Consider the following 3237-nt stretch of genomic DNA (forward strand, 5'->3'; position numbering starts at 1 on the left):
ACGAAAACAGACAGACAGACAGACAGACAGACAGACAGACAGACAGACAGACAGACAGACAGACAGACAGACAGACAGATATCTATAGATAATGCAGTCAAAGCATATCCCAGACAGAGAGATGTATGGACAGAAAGAGTATATAAAAGAAGGGAATTTACGGAGTGACTAACGGAAATGAGAATGGGTCAACGTGAATAAGTTTGGGAACAGCATTAATAATGCTTTTTTTTTTTTTTTACTTCCGTTGCATTTGATTTCGGCACTTCCCCATTCAACCGTACTACATGTAGGCCTATATATTATTTGTTGTTACTATTTTTTTTAATCCACGGGGATTCCTTGTTGGGAAGGCCTAAAATTGACTTGGAATACAAGTGCTCTTGCTGCCTTTTATAACTTAGAAAGACGATGAAGATTTAAAGTTTTAAAAAACTCGACAGAGGCTTGAAATGGATATTGAAAACAGCAATTAATGAGACAAAAAATAGATTCAGTTAAGAAACAGTGGCAATGGCATTCAAATGTTTTAACAATCGTAACAGCAGCTTTGTTTAATATTACTGTTTACCGACGGTGTTTTTACACCCTCATCGACATAAATAAAGATCATTTTGGAGGCAGGCTTCGATCCTGTCTACTTTTGTGTTTTATTTTCAATTGTTTAACGCCTAACCGCTCTACTACGGGTGCCAGCTGCAACAACAGCAACAACATTAAATTTTGTAATTTTTGCTTTAAAACTTGAACAATGAAGTAACTAAGACAACGACCGGTTCTGCAACTAAAGCGCCAGGTACGGAAACATCAATCTCAGCAACTTTCTAAGGAACAACAACAGCAGCATCACAGCAAAGACAGCAATGATGACGACAAAGATAACAAAACTAAGTAACGACCGACAGTTTACTTACGGAACTTTTCTATTACGTCCAGCCATTCTCTCAAAACGCAGAAATCTGGAATGTGGCGATAATACAACTAAAAACTATAACGCCGTTAAACACGAAATGAACTATCGAACTATCTTTTCTTTCTGTTAAAATTTCGCTGACAGCAGAAATACCCGCACTTTCTCTCGATACTGCTAGCTGGAAAATGGGTTCCCTGCCAAAGAAGAAAGAACATCAAATGGCTGATTTCTCTCGTTCACTCTAATGCTGCTAGGGAGCTTTTTCGGCAGTTTGGCCTAATCATCAAGATGCCAGGTAAAGTTGGAGGGGCACCGAGCACAGACGTGGGAAAGGGAGAGGCAGGGCAGTTGAAGGAAATACGTTAGGTGATAATTTTGTGTCACGACGTGGTGCAGTCAGGCACTCGTCAATTTTTGGCCATATGGAGTTATTGTATCTTCTTAAAGCTTCTTCAGTTGTCTTGCTATAGGCGGAGAATACCCGTCTATCTTGAATGGAAGTCGAGGTATTTGAGATGGAAGTTCGTGGGGTCGCCTGGTTTCAAAGGTAGAATTAGCGCAAAAATGGCTGCCAAAGTCTCCTGATTTCCATAGTTTGACAGTCAGAAGAAAATGAAAACTAACATTATTTGTGCATTTGATCAATGTTTTTCAGTAAATCCACCAAGAAATGTGGTCTTAATTGGGCTACAATGGTGTTAAGCCACCCCACCCCCTCCCCTCCAGAAATTCGATGAAAATTGCCAACCTGGTAGAAAAATGCCAGTTTCTTCAAAATATCATTGTTTTGTCGAGCGCCTGATTTTCCCAACGCTGCCTTACACATTTTTTTAAAGCATAGCGCAGCATAGCATAGCCCAGCACAGCGCAGCATAGCATAGCCCAGCACAGCGCAGCATAGCATAGCCCAGCACAGCCCAGGAAAAGCACATCACAGCACAGCATAGCTTACATAGCACAGCACAGCACAGCATAGCCTACATAGCACAGCATAGCTCAGCATAACATAGCATAGCTTAGCATAGCACAGCACAGCACGATATAGCAGAGCTTACATAGCTTACATAGCACAGCACAGCATAGCACAGCACAGCACAGCACAGCACAGCATAGCTTAGCACAGCATTGCACAGCATAGCACAGCATAGCACAGCATAGCATAGCATAGCATAGCATAGCATAGCATAGCATAGCATAGCATAGCATAGCATAGCATACCACAGCACAATATAGCAAAGCTTACATAGCTTACATAGCACAGCACTGCACAGCACAGCACAACACGATATAGCAGAGCTTACATAGCTTACATAGCACAGCACAGCACAGCACAGCACAGCACAGCATAGTGAGTAGCGTACAAAGAAAAGAAGATGGACTCATGAGGACAATAGATAGTTGACAGAGAAGAAAAAACCAACCACACCTGAGCACCCGTCAACCCACCACTCTCTAACATTGTCAGTTAAGTCGAGTGGAGATGAGGGAGGTGCACAAAACTGTGTATCTTTCTTTTAAAACTCTTAGAATGAAGGGAACAGTATTGACGATTTTTGAAATTGTTCAATCTTATCAAAAGACCCTCCGACTCTAGACTATTTTCATGCTCTCCAACATGGCGGTTTTGACTAGATCCATTTCGAACAGAGTCGTAGCTCTGTTTGTCTTCTTCCCACTTCTGTGGAACAGAGTACTTTCAGGTAGTGTTTCCACAGTATATTCCAAGCTGGGTGCGTCAAAATGCCGCGTATGCAGAAGAACTCAAGTGCCGACAGATTCTGATGAACGGGAAGTAAAGTAAGGTGTACCGTGGTGGTCACAGTTTGTAAACTGACATAGGTACGAGGTACGGCGTATCGAGAAGATCATTATTTTGCTTTCTTTGAATGTAAGAGTCGCTTGAGTGCGATACTTTTCTCGGTAAAAACAAATCATAATACATGTATTCCATTAAAATCAAAGTGCTCAGTAAGGTAATAATTCACCCCCCCCCCCCCCTCTTCTATAATACTTTTTCCAGAAAGGGTTGCAGTGGAAAGAAATAACAAAAAATGTGTTCCAACAGTAAACAAACCACAGTGTTTATGTTTCTGTTTATTCATTTCTTTGTTTCATTTGTTTTTATTAAACAGAAGCACACTGAAACATACAACAGTTTTTTAACCGGTAATATAATCGAGCTGAGAATGAGCAAGATTAGTTCCGTAAGAAAGACAGATGCGTGTAATTTTGAGCTTTACATCATATAAATCACAGCTACATGTCATGGTTGATCAAACAACGCTTGTCCATGTACATTTTATTTTTAAATAGGTTGGGGGGGG

At 40.9% G+C, this 3237-nt stretch overlaps 1 protein-coding gene across 1 annotated transcript in view; it reads right to left on the bottom strand.

Moving 5' to 3' along the window:
- LOC101847205 (probable calcium-binding protein CML34) overlaps nt 1-1138 on the bottom strand; it is a 29055-nt gene extending 27917 nt beyond the window's left edge. Inside the window, exon 1 of the mRNA XM_005104621.3 lies at nt 915-1138. Coding sequence (XP_005104678.1) covers nt 915-940 — 26 coding nt within the window. The 5' untranslated portion in view covers nt 941-1138. The remainder of the gene's footprint in view (nt 1-914) is intronic.
- Between the last annotated feature and the right edge of the window lie 2099 nt (nt 1139-3237).

Source organism: Aplysia californica, unplaced genomic scaffold (genome assembly GCF_000002075.1).
Source record: "Aplysia californica isolate F4 #8 unplaced genomic scaffold, AplCal3.0 scaffold00428, whole genome shotgun sequence".
NCBI lineage: Eukaryota > Metazoa > Mollusca > Gastropoda > Aplysiida > Aplysiidae > Aplysia > Aplysia californica.